Source organism: Meles meles, chromosome 1 (assembly GCF_922984935.1).
Source record: "Meles meles chromosome 1, mMelMel3.1 paternal haplotype, whole genome shotgun sequence".
NCBI classification, from domain to species: domain Eukaryota; kingdom Metazoa; phylum Chordata; class Mammalia; order Carnivora; family Mustelidae; genus Meles; species Meles meles.
Genome location: NC_060066.1, coordinates 162,221,980 through 162,244,337, shown reverse-complemented (window position 1 = coordinate 162,244,337; position 22,358 = coordinate 162,221,980). Strand labels below are relative to the sequence as shown.

Here is a 22,358-nt window from a genome sequence, read left to right as displayed (position 1 = left end):
TTCATGTTTGTTCCTAAGTTGTACATCTGTGTTGGTTGCTTTGAAACAGTGCCCCAGGGAATATGAAAGGCCGTTTGTCTCACTGAGACGGCTTCTTTGCACCCGAATTCTTCACTGGCTTCTTCTGAATTCCAGCAAGCTCTTTAGGGGTTTAGAGTTTAGGCGCGGCAAAGAATAAAGAAAAACAAAACAAAAACAAAAACAAAGGAGAACAGCAGGGAGAGAGTTTTGGTGTCTGGGTCTAGTCCCTGCTTACCCGGTAGGACAAGCTTCTTATATACAAACCCGGGGGACAGAATGCTTTAGGACATCCACTTTAAGGGGAATGCCTTGTGGATTTAAACTTTCTGCCCACTAGGAATGACTCTAGAAGAACACGGGGCAGAGTGAGGCCTGGTGGAAACTCTCAGTGGAAAAAGTTCTGAGACTTTGGTCGGCATACCCACTTGGTGCCTGCTAATGTTTTAGCACAGGAACACACATTCATAATGTTTAATGACCGCTACTGCATGGGCACAGACCAATTAAATGAACTCAGGCCATACGACTAAAGCTAGAGGCCCCTGCTGTTCCAGACACAAACCCTTTAGGCCTCACAGGGGAGACCAGCAAATTCTGGAGGGCCTGGGGCAACGGACGGCTGCCAAGGGTTACAAAAGTATTTCCGTGTCGTAATATCCATCAAGGCTGAACAGATCCATCCCAAATGAATAACTTGAGTGCACATGAAACTTCAAAGCTCATGCCCACTCTTAAGCTTTATGTAGGGCCATGTTCACCTTTTAAGAACTTTCCTCTTTGTCCTTAAGAAGAGTTCAGAGCCAGCGTCAGGACCTACCGGTTCTACAAGATCTGGGTGGCACAAAGGAGCCCTTATCCACAAAGGAGCTCTTTATTTCACTCAACAACTAGTAGAGCTCTCCCCCAAGGAAAGTTTGCAAGTCATCTTTCATGATATTTTCACTCGCCGCAATGTAGCTGGCTTACAGCATAGCTCTACCTCCAGGCAAACGGAGAAACAAGCTGGTACGTGCGAGTGATTGCCCACCTGCCTTCTTGCCTGCCGTCTTTGAAAGGCAGCGCCATCCCAGACCATCAGCCTGCTGTGAAAATCCATGCACGGGGGGCCTTGAAAGTCCAAATACGTATTGGATTGTTGTGGCTCTTTCCTGTCCTGTTAACCAGAGAGTCTCACCCGCTGCTTCTTTTCAGACACCTGGTGTTTGTAGGTTGGCTAAAAAGCGGCTTCTCAGAATGGTCTCCGGGGAAGCATTATAACCCTACATTCTGTTATTTCTTATTTCCCGTTTCAAAGAACCCTACAGCTTCAGGGTAATCTGCTGCTTCTCCTGTCTTCATTCAAGATATAATGGTCAAGGTTGCTCATAATCTTACTGATTCTCTATGTTACCAAACACAAATTGCTTTTGAACTCAGAGGAAAAATTGCGCTCAGCTAGCCAGCAAGCCATTCTGATATGCTGTGATTAGAGAAGTCTGGGGTTGTAGAGCAATGAGTTGAAAGACTTGGGTCTTCCAGTACTCACCCTACAAGGGACGAGCATGTAACATTGAACAAGTGATCTAAAATCTCTCTAATCTTCCTCAAATGTAGAGTGTGGTCATACTGTACAATTCACAGCGTTGTTATGAGGGGTAAGGGGAATCATAGATCAGAAAGCAATTTGTAAACTAGGAAAATATAAGCAAAATTTACCCCCAAAGAGCAGGTTGTAAAAACTAGTGAAAGAAAAGACCGTGAGTGTAGAAATGAATGATGACAACTGGAGGAGTATGAGGGAAGCCCACTCTTGCGGTCTAGCTTGGAGGAGAGAACATTCCCAAGTTCATACCTTCTTCAGGACCTCTCTGCAGAGCTGTAGCTGGAAACCACTGAATGGTTTTAGAGAAACGGTAGGCAAGAGTGTTCCTGGCAGTTTAAAGCAAAGGTGCACATGAGGAAAATGCATAGGGGATGATGGAGAGCATGGGAGGGACACAGCACCTAAATGTGAAACCAGGATAGGGAGAGAAGACAAGAGATGCGGTCTCCACTGCTCCCATCATTGTGTTCATTGATTGGCGTGTGTTCAACTAATCTGGGCTTGAAGGTGCCTTCCTAGGGTATGCAGACCGACTAGAAATCCTAATGGCTCCCCTGTGCTAGAGTCAGTAGCTATGCCCTCCTCCAGATATAAAGCTCTCTATACCTGGAGGGTAATTTGACATTATCAGATTAAATAAGTCATTTTCTGTGGTTAAACTTGCATATGAATATTAAGTCTCGGACCGGGCCTCACATCTAATCAGCCAGTGAATGTTTTCAGGATAGCACTTTGTTCCTGAAACATTGAGAAATATGCATATTGTATCTTTAATGAGATCGTGATGTTTATTTGTGGCAGGAAGAACCCTCCCAGCTACCAAGACTCATTTAAGTGATAGCTCAGCGTCTGACACCTAGAGCTGTGTTGGATGCTGTCTCCGAAGTTGCTTATTAGCACCAAATGATTTTAAGTTTGGCTCTTATTCTGAGTAAGTCCAAGTTGCTCCTGCCCCTGAAAGGCCATGGGGCTTTGCTCCAGGGTTCAAATTCTGCCTCCACTGTTTACTAATGACTGGACTTCTGTGGGACTGTTTCCTTGGTACAAAATGTGAATAATAATAACTACAATTCACAGCTGTCTGGAAGGTTACAATGTTGTGTTGAGTATGAAAGTTTTATGTAAGATGCCCCCCACACGTTGGTTCTCCACGTATGTGTCAGACATCCTCCTCCATGGTTATGTGACCAGCGTTTTTTTGCTTTCCCTTAAGCTTTGATGTGGAAAATGGACCTTCCCCAGGTCGGAGCCCACTGGACCCCCAGGCCAGCTCTTCCTCTGGGTTGGTGCTCCATGCCACCTTTCCTGGGCACAGCCAGCGCAGAGAGTCGTTTCTCTACAGATCAGACAGCGACTATGACTTGTCACCAAAGGCGATGTCAAGAAACTCTTCACTTCCAAGCGAGCAGTAAGTATGAGCCCTGGGTGGCCTCCCGTCTCGCACTTACCTCATCTTTAATCCGTCCCAGCGGCAGCAACAGCTGTTCCCCTCTTCACCCGTGGGAGGGCAGGAGGAGACAAATTAACATGAGCAGAGAGGACAGTGATGATCCTTCAAGAAATTAGTGCTCAACAGCATATGAAATATGTAGCTGGGGTCCCCAAGGGCATATAAGTCTCAGGCACAGTATGCACTTTTTCATCTGTTACCAATATATATATATATATTTTAATTGTTATTCAGCTTCATTTCCTGACCTGTTGAATCATTTATGGGTTGAGAACCTTAACACCTTTTGCAAATCCTACTTGAATTTTCCACAGCATGTGCAGTTTGCATGAGGCTATGGTGAGAAAGAAAAACAGCAGTTGGGGACAGGCCCCTTTCTCAGGGGTCTTTGCTTGGTGAGACGCATTATACATTTAATAAGCTGTCATCCAACCACGTGTCTGCATCCCTTCTCTGGAACCTTAACTCAATGCCCACTTGTTGCCAGCTCCTTGGTGGGACACAACACACTCCATGCCCTGTGAAACACAGCTGATGGTTTTGTTTTGCTGCTATTAATTATAGATCTCTCATTTTTAAAAGAACAACGATAGGGTTGTATTACTCGTTTATTAAATTTCTGAAACCAAATAAAGTTGGATCCTGGAATGCATGCCTTAAAAGGTTTCTGGGCAGACGTACAATTGTTTTTAACATTGTATGTTATAAAAATATTGGTAGCTCCCTAAAGTCTCCGGCCTGGAAATTTCCACTGGGCTCCCTTGTGCTGTTGGAAAAGAAGCTAAACAGGGTCACCCTCTTATGAAAGGGGTAGGGGACATTTTAAAGCTACCAGTGAGGGGCGCCTGGGTGGCTCAGTGGTTTAAGCTGCTGCTTTCAGCTCAGGTCATGATCTCAGAGTCCTGGGATCGAGTCCCACATCGGGCTCTCTGCTCAGCAGGGAGCCTGCTTCCCTCTCACTCTCTCTGTCTGCCTCTCTGCCTACTTATGATCTCTCTGTGTCAAATAAATAAATAAAATCTTTAAAAAAAAAAATAAATAAAGCTACCAGTGAGAAAGGTTCCCCAGGGCATTTCTGCCAACAAATTCTAACAGATGCACCCCTGGCCTAAAATACCTCAATCATCGGGCAGGCCAAAATTCATGTGTTCGTCCTTCATTTGGCAAATACTTCCTGAATCTCTCCTATGTGCCTGCCACACAGCGTGCTCGACTCTGGAGATGAAAGACTAACAAAACAGTGGAAAGATCGCAGAGGAGTTAAAAACAGATATTCTCAGAAAGTTTGCATGCTCTCAGGGACGTTACAGTTAATAAGAAATAGAAGAGGAACACCCACGTAACTCTACTACAGAGTGGAAGGAAACACTGAATGAGCTCCTACCCCAGGGCCGGCAGCCCTGAAATGTGTGTTATTTCCTTTCATCTTCACAACAGTCCTGTCAGGTGGGTCCCACCATTATCTCCACTGTGCAGGTCATGAAAGAGAGCCTCTGAGAGACTGACAAAACTGCCCCCATCCCATGACTCTGTGTCATATGCTGTATCCCTTGATGTAGCTGAGTTGGACCATAGGTGAACCTTTTCTATTCGATTTGCCTGTGTTCTTCAAACCGCGAAGTAGAATCTCTACCAGCCAGTAGAAAACAGCTGAGTTCAGAGTCAAAGTGCCTGAGGTGGGAGGAGAGGTAAACACTTTGCTGCACATCCTGGAGAACCAAGGATGTTTCTGACCAAGGTTGGCATGGGGTCTTGGCTGAGTCTACCTGGATTTCCTCTTTTGCCCAGAAGCACCTCTTTAGACGTCATAGGTGGAGAGCATGACGGTGGGATGAGCTGACGGTAATTAGAGCTCCGTTCACATTAGCGTCTGACAGGTCAAAGACTGGCTTTGGAAGGCAGCTCACAGTTCCCCCAGACTCTTGCCAAACAGCATAGGAGTCTCGGGGGGCATTCTGAGGCTCTCCAGAATGTTCCAACTGAATTTCAGATTAAACTCTGATGATTTTTTTTAAGAACCAAAGATTATGAAAAATTTTGAACCTGCAGAGACCTTAAAGATGACAGTCCAACTTATTCTATAGCTCTAAAAAGAGAGATCTAATTCTGAATGACTCTGCAGGTAGGGTCCCTAACAGTCACCGTTTATCCTCTTTTCAGTTTAACCAAGCAGCAAAAATTTCCCTCTAACTTAGAACCTACGTAGTGTTGCCAACTTTAAATTTAGGCAAGTAAGGATTGTATGTGTAAGTTATCTAGTATCATTCTCAATGTCTTTTTTTTTTTTTTTAAGAAAAAGGCTTCTTAGAATTAAAAGAAAAAATGTATTTGTGGAGCATAACAAAGAACATGGAGGACATGGGGAGATGGAGAGGTGAAGGGAGTTGAGGAAAATTGGAAGGGGAGATGAACCATGAGAGACTATGGACTCTGAAAAACAACCTGAGGGTTTTGAAGGGGCGGAGGGTGGGAAGTTGGGGAACCATGTGGAGGGTAATAGAGAGGGCACATATTGCATGGAGCACTGGGTGTGGTGCAAAAACAATGAGTACTGTTATGCTGAAAATAAATAAATTTTAAAAAATGAGCATAAGCTCACAGGGGCTTCAGAGAGTTGATACTATAATGTATCTGAAACACTCTAAGTATTATGTAAGATTTTTATTAAATAAAATTGTTGAAAATAAAAAAATTTAAAAAATGTAGAAAGGACACACTTTCATATAAAGGACAGCCCTTCCCAAAAAACCACAGTGGGCAACGTAAAATCACCCTATTAAAGATACTGATCATAGAATCTATTAAAATCCTTGAGGGAATAAAAACGGCGTGATTTTTTTTTTTATTTTGCAAATGTTTCAGCATTACGTAAAACTTTTACATATTTGTCAGTTTAGGAATTTATATTTCTCAATACAACAAGAAGAGGAGTTTGAATAATATCCAGATTTTTCCGGTATTTCATTTTATTGGGACCGCGTTGGAAAGTCCAGTTTCATACAAGTAGCTTGAACTAAACTGAAGTAATGCTGTCTAAAATATTTCACCTGATTCTTACTCTTCAGAGTGACTTGAAATGAATAGAAGAACAGCAACCCCTAAGCCTCTCCCTGCTTTTCCTGCCTTCTATCTATGGAGCCAAAGAAAAGAAGGACAATGATAGGTCTAGAGTGTTGACGTGAAGGCCATTGGGTGGGGGCTGCAGGATGCTCCCTGCCCAGGAGCTCCTCATGTTCAGCATGGCGCCATCATGGATTTATGCAGGAAAGCTTGCCAATTTCCTCTGTAGTAAACCCCAGTAGTAGGGACAACACTGGCTTTTCCACATTTCTCATCTGAACACTTTCAGGAGAATAAGAGGAAATATAGGCAGGGAGAATGAGTGAGAAGATATTAGGAGTAAAAATGTGAATGGAAAATTGGCTTTAATTTTTAGTGACAAAAGAGAGATTGAAATAAGGCTTTCTAGTAATGAAAACAAGATCATCATTGGGTCCCCTGAGGAAATTTCGGACGCTTTCCTAGATGTGGCAATACTCTGCTGATTTCTTTTTTGTTCCTGTGTTGTAGTCATCTTTAACGTAATGCCTTTGTACACTGAGGTACAGATTTCCCAATGGGAACATAAAGTACTGGAAACTGGTGAGACCAGTTACGTTATTCAAAACTGTGGCAGGAACCACCCTGAACAGGATGGAGTTTTGACAATCCATCTGCAAATCCACGGGGAAGGAAGAGCCGTATTTCCTTCATTTGGTCACCCCATTTGCAGAGACTTGTATAGACAGAGAGCTTTTTAAAGCCACCATTTGTGTGAGAACTAAGTGGTCTCCAGAGAGAGCACTCAAGAGAGATAAGACCTAAGGATGAAGAAGAAAAGCATTAACAACTGCTCATTTAAATTTAAGATCAGTTTATTAATGGGGTACCCAAAAAGTACAATGTGGTGTTTAAGACTTGAGTTAGACCTACAGCCATCATACTTACTAATGTCATGACATTGGCATTGAATCTCTTTTACAGTGTCTAAATTATCTGTAAATAAAAGTGCACATAAAATAAAAGTGCATTTCCTCTGTGCTAGGTACTATTAAAAGTACTTTACATCTGTTAACTCATTTAATTCCCATAATGTTACTCCAGTTGGTACTATAATTTTCATGTCTTAAAAACAAAGACATTGATGCTTACAGAAGTTAAGTAGCGTGCCTAATAAATGGGTAACCAAGGTTTCAATCCAGGGAGTGTGGATGATTAAATCATATGGATATTTAGTATAAATACAGACTCAAAATGAAGATGAAAAATAAAAATAATGATACTAATCTCTGTTCTACCTACTTTTGCAGCTTTTATGAGGATCATATTCATTCTTTCTTTTAACAAAGACTTTCAAATTTAAATTTAAGGACTTGCTAACAAATAAGACATTTCCTGTGTCTTCAAGGGAGCTAAAAGATTAGTCTCTATAGGAGTTTTTTTTCTATAGGCAATTTTGATATCTTTGAAGAAGGGCAATCACAGAAGGGTTTGCAGAGGACTTTGGAAGGTCTGGCCAGGCAAGCAAGTAGGCCACTTTGAGCAGTTAGAGCTAAGCTAGAAGAGTTAGCCAGGCAGAGAGTTATGCAGGCAGAAGGGCCGTGTGCTCACTACTTTCTAGTGGTCAGGAGCATTATGGAGAAGCTCAGCTCAGTGCAGCTGAGGCAGGGATGAGGAAGTGGTGGGAGGCAAGGCTGGAGGAGTGAGCAGGAACCTCGTCGGGAAGCGCCTCTCCAAAGGAGTTGGTCTTTCTGCTGAAGGAAATCAGTGGGAAGCTACTAAAGGTTTTTAAGCAGGAAAATACATAATCCGGTGAATGTTTCTGGAAGATAGTTCTAATTACAGTGAAGAGTGGCTTGTACAGTGGACAAGCCTTAAGACTGGTGCCCAAGAGCCAAGTGGAAGGCTGCTTTGGTAATCCAAATAATAGAGGGTAGGGAACTATATTAGAGCAGATCTGGTGAGATTATTAAAAATTAATCAAATATTTGCAAGTTAGCATAAGCAGGGTCTGGTGACTGACTGTGGGGGGAGGTTTCAGGCTTGACAAAATAGCTGGTTGCACCACATTTTAGGGTCAAGAACATTCTCTTATCTCATGAAATAATGAATGTAAAAATGCTTTATAAACTATAAGGTACACTATTCATTCTCTTGACTGCAATAAGGGGCAGATATGACTTTCCCCAAAACGTTCTCACCAGTGGGGAAGATAGACATGCAATTCTTTAATTATCATAATAACGATACCTACTACTAATAAGAATGTAACAAATGAGTAAATGCCTTTATGTGCCAAGCATTGTTGTAAGAGTTGTACATGTATAATAACTCATTTAATTCTTACAACACCCCAGTTTACAGATAAAGAAATTGAGGCCTAGAGAGGTTGCCTAATGTCCCATAGCTAGTAATGGTGCAATAGGAACAAACCAATGTTCTCTGGACTCCAAAATCTCTGCTCCTGTTTACAAGAGTGTATGTCTCTCTATAAGACAGACTAAAACCAGTGTCTAAGGAAAATTCCATGTGTAGGTATGACACAAGGAAAGACCAAATTAATGGAACCCAGAGCGTAGAGCTGAAGGAAGTAGCCTTTTTGCTTTCCAGAAAACCATTTCACTGTTCAGTGCAGACCTACCCTCATTTGAAGACCTAAGAGTTCTTGTAATGTGCTGATTTTGTCACTAGATGTCGCTCGTGTCCTGGTTCTGAACATCTGGCGTTGCCCTCTCTCGTGGTCTGGGAAATGAAGGACATCAGTTTTCACAGTTAATCATAATTAATTTTGTTATTTCTATGCCATCTTACTCTAATCATTAATATATCAAATTATGATTAAAAATTTTAGAATAGTTCCATAAATAATCTGGCTGCACTCAGATAGGAATTTTGTTTTGTTTCTTTCCTCTACTTGCTATAAATTACCTGTAAATTGTCGGATCCTTTCCTTTAGCAGCTACTACCTGATGTACAGCATGAGCTTTTGCCATTCAGATCCTTTAAGGGAACCAACGTCGGGGACCCACAAGTCCATCTCTTGCTTCTGAATATTCTGCTTTCCTACACTTTAGGATTTCCATGATGATTAAGTCATGCTGAGATGGTACCCTCTTAGTGTTTACTTCCCTTTAATCATCACTTTGTACCATTTTAGTAACTCCCCATTCATGCAACAGTTCATCAGCTTCAGCTGCTACAAATGCATAAGATTTGTTTATGTTTTGAGCTTTTGTTGGCTATTTAGACTTCCGAAATCCAGGAGCTTTAGATGACCTCTTAATTCTTAATTCCATTACCTTATATCCCCCAACTCACCGCGATGCCTTATGAAAAATGTGAACTTCATAGGCAAAATCTGAACAAATAGCAGGCTGTTCGACCATATAAAGTCCATCTCAAGAAAATGGCTTGGGAAGGAGCAGCTCACCGTACAGTTCACACCCTGCATTTACCACAACTGCTCCTCTCAGCACCTTCTTCTGTCTCTCCTTTGGCTTTTCTCCAGGAACCTTGAGGCTCTTTCTTGGGCTCCCTTTCTCTATATTCCCCCACCTCCAGAAGCCACTCTCTGCCATTGCTTTAACTTTCCCCCACTGTTGTAGGTAACTCTGAAATATATAGCTCCAGTTCCCATATTTCAGTCTTCCTGCTTGATGTCTCCACTGGGATATGAGAGAGGATCTTAAGATTCAGCTTGTGGGAAAGAGACACATCTCCTCCCCCATGTTCTCCTTACTTTCTTATTTTTGCTCATGACTTCACTATTTTCCCACACACCCATTTTTTAAACCGAAGTAGTATTTCTCTATGATCTCTGAGCCAATTAAATGCTGAGTCCTTGGCAAGACCCTTTAAGGTCTCTTCAAATTGTCTTTTCCTGTTTCTTCCTGTGCCTCACCGATTTCTTCTCAGCTGAATGACTGCTTTATCCCCCTAACCATTCTTCCTGGCTCTGTCCTCTCTCCAGTCTCTTGGTGTCCATAACATTTTACTTTCTAAAGCACTTTTCTGCTTGCCTGTCTCACTCAAAACCTTCACTAGTTCCTTTCTTCCTTGTGAGTTAAGGAAGTGTGTGAGTTAAGGAGTGTGGAAGCACCACTTCCGCAACCGTGGTCCATACCACCCTTAAGATGAGTGGGGGGGACCTTCCAATCTTATCCTCTAGAAACATCTCCAGTTAATGTGTTCAGCTCTGCCCAAAGAGCCACCAAGCATCTCAGGGAGCATGCTCCATACTTTCCCATTTCAGTGCCTTCGTTCTTGCCATTTCTCTCATTGGTGGCATCTCCCATCCATGCTTTTTAGAACCTGCCCTTCAAGGTTCATCTCAAAACCAGTCATTCAATCAAGCTTGCCCTACTTCCTCTAATTTGTAATTATTACCTCTCCTTTACACCCCATTAAATTTCCCCATTAAGTGTTTGTATTTCTCATTCTGTATCTGTTGCAGTGTTTTGAATATTTTTTCTGTCTCCCCTAGAATGTTGCAGCTGGGGGGCGGGGGTGAAGAGGTGGGTCATGGGTTCTGTATAATTCAATCTGCCAACTACACAGGGTCATCATAAAAGAGGTAATATAGTGGTTAAAAACACGGATTTTTGGACTCAAACTATCTTAGCTCTTCTAATTATCATGTGCTAGTTAAGTAGTGGCTTAACTTCTCCAAGCCTTGATGTCATCTTTAAAATGGGAATAGTAAGGGTACCTGCCTTAAGCCTTGTTACAAGAATTAAATGAGATAATATGCATAAAGTGCTAGTGTGGGACCTGACATAGGGTAATCATCCAAAGAATGTTCATCAGTGTTCTTTTTGTAGTCACTGTACAATGTAGATGCACAAGAACGTGACTAGAGTGCATTAGAGGGGGACTTCTAGCTAAAGACCAAGGTAGAAGGCAAAGTATTATATTAAATAAGACCCCAAAGTAAAAGCCTGTGTCAGGGAAGAGGCCCACATGGACGGAAGTGTTGTTCAGCTCTGCGTCTCTGCGTCCCATATAATGATACAGGGCAGGTGCCTAATAATCATTGGTTGTGCTCACATTATTAACCAATAAGGCACCATTTATGTATGGCGATCGTGAGGACGGAGAAGATCAGACAGTGAAGGAAGCTCATTGTCAACCAACTTCTGTGCAGCGGTCTTGACTCACAGATAGTAAGTTGGCCTGATTTTGTGGCTGCAGCTAAGGACACTGTGTCTTCTAAGGACTTTATGGACAGCTTGCTGAATGTGGGCTTAGGTGGATTTATTGAAGTATGTGCCAGAGAGAGAGTGCATTTCTGAAAGCATACTTTTGACTATTCCTAAGTATAGATTTGCATAACACTATGTACGGCTTAATCAGATCTTTGGGACAAAATGAGCAAGAGAGAGATGGTAATAGTAGGCTCAGTCTGTACACTCCCATTGAAAGCTTTTCCTTGGGTACTTTAAGGGGAAAAAAGTTATATTAAAAACAAAAAGTAATGGGATTCCCAGACAGAGATCTGTGTTTAAATGGCATTAAGGCTGTGGTTCAAATCAACAAAAGCCAGGAAATCCAAAGTTAACCTTTATCCAGACTGTTAGGCCATTTTTTCCAACTCTGTGTGCTTGTGAGTAGCTTTCCCTTTGAATTTCCTGGCTCTGGCAACCAAGTCGCTTTGAATTACAGTACACCGGGTCTGCTATTTAATGGGATTGTACCCTGAGGTTATACGCTTACTTGCAAGTGCTTTTCTGTGTCACTGTAAGCTCAGGAGCCATGAACCTGTTATTTTATTCTTCCAAATTCCTAAGGTTCCCATTTATGCCCAGATCAGTCCTGCCCTATATCCAGGTAGAGGGATTTGTGGAACATTTGTGTTGCTGACACTGATATGGTTTAGTATTACAACTTATATCTCCTGGTTATAATTCAAATTCATTTTTATGTGTTTCTTTTCTCTCTTTTCACCAGACATGGCGATGACTTGATTGTAACACCTTTTGCCCAGGTATGTATTCTGCTGACCCTGGCTTGCTCTCTCTGCCTCTGCCCCTGGGTGCAGTTTCTAAGTGTGGCCTCTGAACCTGCCCCTTCATCTCCCTTTGTTCCTAATCATCCGGATCCTTGTCCTTCCAGGTCCTCGCCAGCTTGCGAAGTGTGAGAAACAACTTTACCATACTGACAAACCTTCATGGAGCATCCAGCAAGTAAGTATGGACTTTTTGTGGAGTTACGAATCCCTTCCATAAAGGCAAAAACATTGAGCCACATTAAAAAGAACAACAATAACAACAACAAAAACTATCGCATGAAATTTTGGCCTGCAAACTGAGTTAGGACACACGATGAAATTTGAAAATAGGTTGGAGCTCCGTCGTATTTTAGAACTGGTAAGACGTTAGAAATAAGCCCGAATCTCGTGAATCTTTGCATCCTTAACTCTTAGTAGATGGTAAAGAGTTCAACAAATGGAAGAGTGAGATGAGGATTTTTGTTGACATTTACATTTACTACTTTGAAAAGTATGAATACTTAGCAGTAACAGCCATAAATTCTACTAAAATCCTTTTGGAATAGCTATTAATGAACTCAGAGATTCAAATGCAAGATTAAAGGTAGCAAAAAGTTCAAGTCCAAGTTGCCTTTTTTTGATACTGTATAAACAGGTTCATATAATTTGGTGAATAAGAGTGAAGTTATCTTCTTCTCTGCCCCCAAATAACCATATAACCTTGGTCATTTCAATGAACATTGCTGAATGTGACTTGCTTGATCTCCTCATCTTTATAATGAAAGGTTTGAACTCAATATTCCCGCACAACTTTCTCCTCCAAAGTCATTTCCATCTGTGAGTCTAAGTGCTGTGCAGTTCATTATCCAGCATTTTAAAATGTCATCACAGGACTCAGAAGGTCCTCGAATCAATGACCTCGGAATGGCACCCAAGGCACCTCATGATCCAACTCAAGTTAGTGCGATGGATAGTTGATTGGGTTTATATCTGATACTGTAGACACAGGCTAGAGACTTGCCCAGCCTCTTTGATAGTGATACACCCTGTTTGTTCATTTATTAAATGATTCACTGGAAAAGTATTTACTTAGTATATACTATTCATTCATGTATTCATGTATGTTTTTGACAAATATTTGTTGAGCACTGTCTTTTACCGGAAACTGGTAATGTAATAGTGATCAAAACAGACACGTTTTCTGCCCTTTCAAAGCTTGCATTCAAGTAGGAGGTTCCAGAGCATATGGTGGTGAATAATCAGCCCAGGTCTCTGGCCACATGGGATCACATTCTAACAACTGTGGTCTGATTGTCTTCTGCATGTTCTATTTCCCATCCTGATTGTGGACACTGTTCTCTTTCCTAAACTGTCTCTCTCCACCTACCTGTGATGGTCTGGATAAATCCTACTGGTCTCTTACAGCTCATCTCTGGTATCACCTTCACTGGCATGCTTCCCCGGACCCCACCGAGCCTGGCTGAGTGGCCCTCCGTGGCCCCAGAGCACTCTTCAACCTCATCACACCGTTTATGGCTTTCTGCCCACCAGTAGACCTCATGTCCTTTGAAAGGCCCCTTTAGAATTACATAGACCCTCCTCGAATTTCCAAGATGTAGCAAAAGGCCTGAAGTGTAACGTATGCTGCATGAATATTCATCACACATATAAATTTTTGAACAAATAATTGTTGGAGAAAGACCCCCCAATGACTGGGAAAATTATTTTTTCAGAAGAGATTCCTTTTTTTTCTTTACAGACTAGGGCCTCTGGGGCCATACCTATTGATGTCATAACCCAACCCCTTGACAGTTAGTGACTTGGGTACAACTTCTCTACGTCTCAGTTTCCCAGTCTGTAAAATGGGTTGCTCTAAGGTTGAAATGAGTTGATATTTGTAGAGCACTTATAGCAGCATCTAGCCCATTGGAGGTGCTCCATAAGTGTGAGCTATTGTAACTGATAGTTAATCTGTCTTCCTGAATCCACACAGTGAGACACTTTGGAGTTTTCACATCCATTATCTCAGTTACAATCACCATAAATGCTCCATATGGCAGGTGCCGTTGCCCCCACTCTGTGGATGAAAAGACAAAGCCTAGGGAGATTAAATGACTCCCACAGGAACACACCACTGCTGGTGAAGGGCAGAATTAGACCTGAAGCCTGATATCCTGACTCTCACTGCAGTGTACTTTGTAAGGAAAAAACGGTCGTTTTCTTCCTGTGTGGGGGAAAACCCAGTTCTTCCTGTGTTTTTCTTCCCTGGGAGTCTCCCTGAGTAACAGAAAACACTTCACTTCTGACACTCTGGTCACCAAATGTGTGGCGGTCCCCTGTTCTTGCAACAACAAGCAAGTCTCGGACACCAGCTAGATGTCCTACAATTTAACTTGGTTCTGACACTATCTACCTGGAGATGCCATCAGATCCTAGATTAAAGGCTCCATCCCACAGGACTGCCTCCCACTCAGATGTCAGTCACCCCTCAGGTTATCACCTGTGCTGCTCACCTACGGCCTACAGATCGCAGCTTCTAACAGGCCCCTTCTCAGGTTCAGTTAATTTGCCAGAGTGGCTCATGGAACTCAGAGAAACACTTACCTTTACCAGTGGACTACAGGACATGATAAAGACACACATGCACAGCCAGACGAAGAGCTACCTAGAGGGGGTCTGGAAGGGTCCTGAACATGGCAGCTTCTGTCTGCATGGAACGGGGTGGGGGCATCACCCTCCTAGAATAGGTATGTTTGTTCACCAGCCTCGAAGCTCTCAGAACCCCATGCTATTGGGATTTTCTGGAGGCTTCATCACATAGATGTGATCAATTATTAACTCTCATTTTTAGCCCCTCTCCCCTCTCTGGAGGATGAGAGGTAGGGCTGAAAACTCCAAGCCCTTATTTGGGCTTGGTCCTTCTGATGACCAGCCCCTCCCTGAAGCCTACCCAGAGTTGCCTCATTAGAACAAAAGATGCTCCTAGTGCTCTTATCACTTAGGAAGTTACAAGAGTTTTAGGAGCTCTGTGCCAGGAATTGGGGGCAGAGACCAATACATTCTATTTCTGTTACCTAACGTCTTTGCATTTCCTATACCCTTACATCTTTTTGATTATGGGAAGAAACCTCTAAAGGTTTTTTTAACAGAGTCATTTAGGAAGATCTTATGGAATAGATGAAGGTCAGAGAACCCAAAGACAGAGACATAAGCTAGAAGAGTGTTTTCAGGAATTTAAGTATTAGGAGTGAATGGGGCACTTGTGTGACTCAGTTGGTTAAGCATCTCATGCTTCATTTTGGCTCAGGTCATGATCTCAGGGTCCTGGAATAGAGCCCTGCTTCAGGCTGCTCACCAAACGTGGAGCCTGCTTGAGACTCTCTCTTTCTCTCTCTCTGCCTCTGTCTCTCCCCTCACTCTCTCTCTCTCAAAATAAATAAATAAATAATTTTTTAAAAATATTAAAATATTTGGAGCAAAGCCCTGGACTAAGAGATGATGGAGGTGGGAACTAGGGAGGAAAGATTAATAAAGATACATTTCAAAGGCTCCTTTGGTCTAGCAAGACTCAAGGTCATCGTACTGCACAGCCCCAAGGCAAGGATAGGGGATGTTTTCAGTTACTTTGTGTTAGCAAGCAACTTGAATATTCTTTTCCTGTAACTTTGGGGGCATTCAGCCTAACCATGTTGAATAATAGGCTATGTCAGCTCAAGCTACTTTCTTGAGAATCAGGTCTTCCCACAGCCTTGAGGGTTTTGACACACATAAAACTTCAGGAACTAGAGTACCCTAAAACCACAATTGTCACATACAGAGCTGACTCTGAGTCCATTTTCACACTGTGGCTGAGGACCACTCTCCGAATCATGACCCTTTACATTGCCTTTAGTCCACACCAAACCATACTCACCAAACAGACTAGATCTCCAGCAGTAGGGTAATTGCATCTGGTGATCTTTCTTCAGTCCATCCCCATATTTATACAGAGTTGATCCTCTTATTGATTCCAAGTATTTTCTTGAAACCAACACCACCTAATCCAAGTTCAAGTCAGGGCACGTGTACCACTAGAGTGCACCAGGAGTTGAGATTGCCTGTCTAGCTCAGGCTGAGAACTGAATGATGGGCTTTAGTTATAAGTGAAGCAGCCTAGCAGGGGCAGATTGGAAAACTGAGTGTTCATTTAATGCATTCCATCCTATTCCTAGTCAGTATCCTCAAAGAGAGAAAGAAAACCGAGGATAAGAAAAATGGGTCCGCCAAACTGAGAGCATTTCCCCCACATATTCATTTGTCTTAACAACTGAAACTGTAAGATTCGTGGAGCTCACAAGTTGCTTTCTGGGGTATTTGATTTGGGTTCCAGGGGTGCCACTCCTTGCCCTAAATGTAACATTTAAGCCATAATTCTGTCCTTGGAATGATTTTCTTGAGACATCTGGAGAGTGTGGTTTATTATATGAAAAGGACTCCCACATAGAACTATACTTCTCATAAGTCAAGATTTCCTTTATCTTTTGGCTCTTTGCTCTGCACAAAAATATCTCATTGTCTGCCTGAGCTTTACCACCCAAAGGGTGAAAATCTCAGTTTCTGTTGAGGTGATTTCCTTGCACTTCCATGAAATGTTCCATTGAGAGATGCTTGATTGGGCCTGTATTTCTTGGCTTCAAATTAAAACCTATTATTTCTTTAGTCCCAGGAGTTAATTTTGAAAATACGGCTTTCATTTAGAGCTGTTAATTCAGATTAACATCCCTAAAGCATTTACTGGCTTCAGCTGATGGAGAAATCACTTACGAGTGAGAACACCCACCATTCTTCAGTCTGATCAGCAGGGAATAGAGCAGCTGGGAGCAAAGAGGTGTCCCTCATCATTCAACTGTGCCTCTAACATCACAGAAATTACCAGTGGCTATCAGAAAATCATGTAACGTCTCTGTATCAATATTCTTCCGAGGCATAATTTAATCAACATGCATGTAATCTTTGAGAAAGAATTAATAACCACTTAATTTTGTTTTCAATGTATATCTTTCATTGCTTTATGTCCTTTGGCATGGGATTTAAATTAGCTGAGAATAATAAAATCTTGAGCACTCAGAGGGGAAAGAACCCAGCCAAATTTCCTCAGAGTAAGTGAGGAAATATATGTACAAGTGCTCACACAGGAGCTGGCACATTGTAAATTAGCAGTAAATGTTAGTTGCCGCCTGCTTTCCCCAAGTGAGGAAGAAACCGAGAGGTTCAGTGAGTTGCCGCGGGCTATGCAGTTGGAACGTGCCAGAGCCAGGATTAGGATTCCTGTCTTCTTATTCATAGTCCAGTTTTTTCTCCACTGTGCTTTTCAAGGCTGTAAAAAATTAGCTGCTATGTCCAAATTATCCTCCATTTTAATATCACCATCTTTAATCCAGACATATAACTTCTTATGATTCTTGTATAAGTTAGGGACCACTGGGCAACCAATACCATTTTCTTCTAGAACTCATGACACTTTCTTATTGGCACTCTTCATGCCCTTAAGCGATATGCAGCTTCCAGAAGTCATTCGTTCATTTAAGGTGTGTTGAGCCTCTTCTTTGCACCAGGTCTTGGGAATTAGTGGTAAACCAAATAAATGTGGTTCTTGCCTTTGCAAAGCTTACCCACACAGTTGCTTATCTGAATTAACAACTTGAAATAAGAGCTAGGTTTTCCAAATTAACTCCTGGGACAAAGGAATTTATGTAATTTTTGTCATTTTCAAGAAGTCGTTGCGAGAAACGGGTGCCTGTGAGTAACCAAACTATGAAGAAAGCCGAGATTCCCAAACATTTTAGGGTCCCCTCGTTCCATGTCTCCTTGCACAAAAGCCTCTTTGGAACTCAGGAAGACAGGGAAAATAAAATTATTAATGACATGTTATTAATCCAATGAATAATTATTGAATACCTCTATCATAGCAAATATAAAAAGGTCAGTTCCAAGGTTACTAAGGTGAAAGAGGTCCAGTCTTTGCTTAAATTTCCCACAGGTGAATTGAGGAGACAGACAAGAAAATAGGAACTGTAGGAACTGCAAGACAGTCTGAGCAGTGCTAGGACTGGGCAAAGGCAGCCAGCCACAAGTAGCACCGAAGGTGATTACTCACAGTGGGAAAGGCACAGTTGAAGAAGTGATGGCTGAGGGGATTGTACCGGGAAGGAGTCTGCCACTTACAAAGGAGGAAAGGAGTGAGCAAAGCAAAACATATGCAAAGGCCCAGTAATGTGAGCACATGCTGAGTTTGTGGGAATAGTGAGTGGTATGTAGAACTGAGACTGTAGAGGAAAAGGAAACCAGATAAAACATTCATGTGGTATTTGGCTCCTCAAATGATTGTCACATCAAGGGTTCATTCAACCAACAGTTCACCAACATCTATGGAGTGCCCACTATTTGTGGGGCAGGTTAGTGGGGCCTACAGAGGATATACAGAAAGGAGTTAGCACTGGATTCCCCCACCCCGCATCAGTGGGGTCACAGACTAGTGGTGGGGGTAATGTGCACACATATGAGTTATAACAGGAGGAAATAACCCACAAAGATACAAAGCACCATGGGATATTAGAAGAGAGGTCCATTTTAGCTAACATGATGACATCCTTTGCAAAAAAAAAAATTTGAAGCATTTTATTTTGAAGGTACGATTCTGACACCAATTACAATGTGTGGATTTTTTCCCTACACATCCAAGCAATTTTCCCTTACTGCCAGCTGAGTGCCCTACCATTCAACTTAGTTCTGACACTGTCCACCCAGAGATAGCATCAGATCCCACAGATTAAGGGCTCAGTCCTTCAAGACTCTCCCCACTTCAGCCACGAGGTGCAAGTCCAGTTTGTTACCAGAGCTTGTGACCCACTGACTGTAGATCAGAGGCTCCCATGACCCACACCCCCCACCCCCGTCCTGGGTTTTATTAATTTGCTAGAGTGGCTCACAGAACTCAGAAATATTTTACTAACTAGAATATTGGTTTATTATAAAAGGATATAATTAATTCAGTAACAGCCAAATGGAAGAGATGCAATCTCCTGGCATTCACTGTCCTGGAGACACTCCAAACCCAGTCCTTTTAGGGACTTTTATGGGGGCTTTGTTCCATAGTCATGATTGATCAAATCATTGGCCACTGATGACCGAACTCAATCTCCAGCTCCTGTCGTCTCTCCAGAGGCCTGAGGTGGAACTGAAAATGCCAGCCCTCTAGTCAGGCGGCTCCCCTGGCAGTCAGCCCCCATCTTTAGATTACCTAGAGGCTTTCCATAAATCTCATTAACATAGCAAAGGACGCTTTTTATAACTCTTCAACTTTCCAAGAGTTTTAGGACCTCTGTGGTAAGAATGAAGACAAAGATCAAATATACATTCCTTATTCTAAATCACAAAATCACAGAAAGGTATATGATACTTACATGTGTGGATTTGCAGAGGGAGAGCTGCCCTTCCAGAGGAATAGCCTGAGTGGCGAGGAAAGGAGAGGGATAGCACATATTCACAGAAACATAAGTGATCAAGTTTGGCCTAGGCAAATATGAGTTAGTCCGTCCTTCCTTCCGTTCATCCATCCTTCCTTCCTTCCTTCTTTCCTTCTTCCATTCATGCCATTCATTAAGCATTCACTGAGTTCTTGGCATATGAAGGACCATCCTGGGTCCCAGGGATCCAGTAGTAATGAAGTTGTTCCCCTGTCTGCATAAATTTTATATTTAAACTACGGAGTTCTATATTGAATGCTACTTAAGGCCTATTTTAATTACAGTTTTAAAGTGCTATTAAGGAAAAGCACAAGATACTTGAGATCAAACAGCCAGTCAATGGTTTGAGATGAAATGTCAGGAATTCCGACCGATAAGCTGGAAAAAGTATGCTGGGGCCAAAGAGCAGAGGACTTTGAATGCTAAGCTAAGGAGTTTGGAATTTAATCTCTTACTTTTCCTGAAAAACAGCCCTCAGTATGACTGCAGGTGTTATCAGCAGATGGAATAGTGGAAAGAGAATGCACTTTGGGTTCAGAAAGACTTAGCTTTGAATCTCAACCATGCCAATTACAAACCACGTGTGCTTCAGCATGGTTCTTAACCTCTTCACCTGTCCTTTGGTTTCCTTTTCCTTAAAATGAGATGATTATATTCCAGTGGAAGCTAAGAAGGACCTAGCATGATGTTTAGCAGAAAAGAAAAGTAATCATTCATTGGAGGGCAATTTTCTTCCCCTGTTACACAAGAAAATGTCAGGCCACAAGGTTTAAAGGCCCCTTGCCTAGGATGACCTAGCTAGGAAATGTTCTGTAAGTGTGATTCCCTGTCCATCAGAGCCTGCAGCTATCAGATGTGCTACCTAGAAGCTAAATGGCCCCTGATGGATCTGGGAAGAGAACTTGTGGCCATCCCAGTAGCGAGACCCTTTCTCCACAATATCCTTGCAGGCCATTCTCTGTCATTTAGAACATGGCTTCCTTCCTAAAACGTGGTTGTGCATCAGAATTCACAGATTTATGTGAAAAATACAGATTCCCAGATACTGCAATAGCCTCTCCGGGGATGGGGAAGGGAATCATAGTTTTAATGGCTCGCCAAGTGAGTAAGACACTCATCCATGCTTGAGAACTACTGACTGGCCTCGCATCTCCCTCTCTCGCTTGTTGCTAATATCCTATTGCTTTGTACTGGGGCAGACTTCCCTCTCTTCCAGTGGCTCTGAAAATGGGCTCCCAGACCAGCAGTATTAGTACCGCCGGGCACTTTTAGAAATGCATCCTGTCAGGCTCCCCCCGGGCCTGGTCTATCAAATGCCCCAGGGACTGCGTCTAGCAGTGGGTGTTAGCAAAGCCTTTTAGGTGATTCTGATGATCCCACAGTTTGAGGCCACTGCTCTAGACTATTTCGGGGAGGCTCCCCTGTAATGCACTGGGCAGAAGTTCTACAAAGCATGAAAAGGTTGGTGAGACCAGCAAAAGGGGAGGGTGTGAGGCGAGAGGGGCGGGATTGGGAAATGAAGAAGAAAAAAAGAAAAACAGAAACCAAAAGGTGGAGCCCAGTGTATGTGGAGCCTGCGTTTGTTTGCTTGCTTCATTAGACTCTTGACATCAGCAGGCTCATTACAATGTAGAATAATGCCCAGTTCCTCTGTGAAAAGACCACTCCAGAGGTTAAGGAAGCTGGATTCCTGTTCCTGTGTGACTTTTGGCAGCTGACTTCATCTCTCTGGGTCTCAGTTTCCTGAGGTGCAAAAGGGAGGCCCAGACTGATTGGTCTCTAAGGACTCCTCTGGCATGACTTTCTGCAGCGCTGCCAAAGGAACCGGGATCCACTCTGACATTCGGTGTTATTCCTGAGCGAGTGTATTGTCTGAGGGCCCCCCTGGAACAGTGAAACCTGAAACAGGGGGGCTGGTTAGGGACCTGGAGTAAATGACTTCCTTCCTGAAGAGTTGGAGCCTAGGGAAATTCCAGGCCATCTGGCTGTGAGGGGATTGCAGTCATCTACCAGTGTTATGGGAGACGGCCTTCCGGAGATAGCATTATGTCATCTGATAACTCATTATGACCTGGAAAACTCCTCAGTGATCTCGGGGGTGGGGGACAGAGGTAGGGAGACGTGAAGGTGATATTCATACAAAGACTCAGGCCTTCTTTCCTCTCGGTCTCCACAGGAGGTCCCCAGCTGCTGCTAGTCAGCCACCTGTCTCCAGAGTCAACCCGCAAGGTAAGCCGAATCACATTGTGTGTCAAAATAATCAAGGTGTCATTTGTGTGGAAACTTTTTTAGGATCATTGCACTTGTTTGCATATCATGGCCCTCTAAAGTCTCCTGGTGACTTTTCTCAAAGGCATAGTGGAGCTTTCCCTCATTCCACATAAAACCCAATGAAAAACAGTATTGAATAGTTTTCCGGTCATACGTGCACCTGGGCTTTCAAGCTGTGATGGATGTATGGTAATGGGGCTTCCCAGAAGGGAGGCAGGAGGTGGAGATACACTGATAATACAAGTTCACCTCAGCTTGCTGGGCCCCCATAAACTCCAGGACAGCTGACTTCAAAGGCCCCTGAAGGGCCACCCGTTTGGTCTGATCATCCCACAGGGTGTGCTAGTGGTTTTCCTCCTAGCGTCAGCTCTAGGTCCCACTTGAATCCACATCCTTTCCAGGTGTGAAACCAAAGGCTCTTCCAGGTCACAGAACATTTCCTTTGGAGGTCATCCAACTTTGTTCCTCAAATGTGTGTGTGTGTGTGTGTGTGTGTGTGTGTGT

The 22,358-nt window shown here is 42.9% G+C and overlaps 1 protein-coding gene across 3 annotated transcripts in view; it reads left to right on the top strand.

Moving 5' to 3' along the window:
* Positions 1 to 22,358, top strand: part of PDE4B (phosphodiesterase 4B) — a 567,587-nt gene that overhangs the window by 441,812 nt on the left and 103,417 nt on the right. For all 3 annotated transcript variants that reach the window (XM_046017685.1, XM_046017679.1, XM_046017692.1), the window contains 4 exons: positions 2,817 to 3,011; positions 12,039 to 12,075; positions 12,204 to 12,274; positions 21,760 to 21,812. In XM_046017685.1, coding sequence (XP_045873641.1) covers positions 2,817 to 3,011; positions 12,039 to 12,075; positions 12,204 to 12,274; positions 21,760 to 21,812 — 356 coding nt within the window. The remainder of the gene's footprint in view (positions 1 to 2,816; positions 3,012 to 12,038; positions 12,076 to 12,203; positions 12,275 to 21,759; positions 21,813 to 22,358) is intronic.